The 2,011-nt window shown below is 39.1% G+C and overlaps 1 protein-coding gene across 1 annotated transcript in view; it reads right to left on the bottom strand.

Annotated features, from left to right (window-relative positions):
- The window catches only part of LOC102842655 (serine protease 48-like), a 48,459-nt gene that overhangs the window by 24,488 nt on the left and 21,960 nt on the right, over positions 1 to 2,011 (bottom strand). Inside the window, 1 exon segment of the mRNA XM_006870884.1 lies at positions 381 to 646. Coding sequence (XP_006870946.1) covers positions 381 to 646 — 266 coding nt within the window.

The following is a 2,011-nucleotide window of genomic DNA, read 5'->3' as shown; positions in this document are numbered from 1 at the left end:
AATATATAATAATTTAAAACAACCAAAGGACACATCCAGCAGTGTTTCTCTTTCCATGATTCTAGAGTCCTCAGTTGCTCCCTCTCTATGTCCCCATCTCTGCCTCCATCTCTGGTGTCACTGCTTCTCTGGATAGGGTCCCATATTCCGCTCGTGCTCTTCTCTCTTGATGGTTCTAGGGTCCTCTGTTTCTGGACTAAAAGATTAACTATTCTCCTGAATGCCATAATGTTTTTAAGTATATATAATGATATAGGTCATATCAGTAGATCTGATTTTATTGAAAAATATTTGCCATAATAATGTTATATGCCCAGAATGTGAATGTTTTGAAGTAGGTACAAGATCGCAAAGTATATACATAAGATAAACTTTCTCACCTGCGTTTTCATGTACTCTCCCCCATCCAGCCACCCAACAAGAGGCTGGAATTGACAAATGCTTTTTTATATTGGGTAAGCAGATGGGCAGGACGAGAGATGTAAAGGTGACTGAAGAATACAGTTTCAACAAAGCGATGTCTGCAGTTGTTTCTTTGAAATTAGGGTGGATAATGATTTTGGACACATAGTACTGCCAGCCTTCATTTGGATCTTCTGCTTTAAGTGTTCCTACCCGCACTGTATATGTAATAAGAGGCCAGGTCCTAAGGGGAAGGCAAGAAGACGAGAAGTAGAGCATACTTAGTACTACAGCAGAGTTCAGAGCAAGTGGCTGATGTGTATAGCAAGAAGTCTCTAGTCAAGAAAAGAGCAGAACAGACTGATAATTAACAAGGATGTTTCCTTCTTGAATTATGGATGCTTTGTCTCCTTTCCTCTGTACCTGCCCATCCCAGCTTCCCTGACCACTCTTTTTTCTTGTTGCTGTCTGTTGTCACTGTGGTCACCAGTTTGCATGTTTATGACCAGGGTTTTATTCTGCACTCCCTCTTTGGTTCTGCCATTTATCTCTCCCATTCCCCATGATGTCAGCCATTTATATATATGCGCAGTAGTCACTGATCCTTAATGCCAGTTCTCATTTCTGTTCTCAGCACTAGTCTTTTATTTTTAAATACAAATTTTAAATGTATTTTAAGCTTTACAGTTTCACAACTTAGACTATCAAGTAGTTAGATCAGCGTTAACAAAATAAATGAAAAAGAAATGAATAACAAACAGCAGTTATTTGCCCCACCACCTTCAGTTCACTCTATCCAGAGATAATTTTTTTAACTTTTTCTTTTAGCGTTTGTCCCAGTTTTTTTAAGAAGCCCTGTATAATGCGAGTTCTTGATATTCCCTCCCCCCCACCCAGTTTAAGTCTGTTGACTTTCTAATAGGAAAGTTGAGGTGAGCTTTTCTACCCTCCAATGCCTATCACCCCCAACTTCCTTTCCATATACCCTCCTGACCTAGTATGATCATAATTTTTGGTTAGATCAGTAGTAGTTAACATGTATATTCATGAGACCATGTAAACCTTATTTACTATGTAAACCACATTAGGTACTGTGCTTTCATTTATTTTCTTGTAAAACTTTTTGCTTCTGTTAGAGTTAATAGTGTGGTCTTGCTTGTTTTTGTTTAGTGTTATGTGTTAAAACCGAGAAGCAAGCAAACAAATAAAAAAACCTATGTCCATTACCATTGAGTTAGTTTCAACTCATACCACCCAACCATGTTGTGTTACAGAGCAGAACTGTGCTCCATTGGGTTTCTTAGCAATAATCTTCATGGAAGCAGATCGTCAGACCTTTATTCCACAGTACCTGCAGGTGGTTTCAAACTGCTAACCTTTAAGCTTATGTGGTCGTGGTTATGTGCCGTGGTGTTGGTTCTGACTAATAGTGACCCTGTACAGGGTTTCTGAGGTTGTAAATCTTTACGGGAGCAGAAAGCCTCATTTTTTTCCCACGGAACAGTTGGTAGTTTAGAACTGCTGACCCTGAGGTTTGCAAACCGATTCGTAACCACTATGCTACCAAAGCTTATGTTATATTGTTGTTATGTGCCATGGAGTTGGTTCC

The sequence above is a fragment of the Chrysochloris asiatica genome, unplaced genomic scaffold (genome assembly GCF_000296735.1).
Source record: "Chrysochloris asiatica unplaced genomic scaffold, ChrAsi1.0 scaffold00155, whole genome shotgun sequence".
Classification (NCBI taxonomy): Eukaryota; Metazoa; Chordata; class Mammalia; order Afrosoricida; family Chrysochloridae; genus Chrysochloris; species Chrysochloris asiatica.
This window is presented reverse-complemented; position numbering and strand designations above follow the sequence as displayed.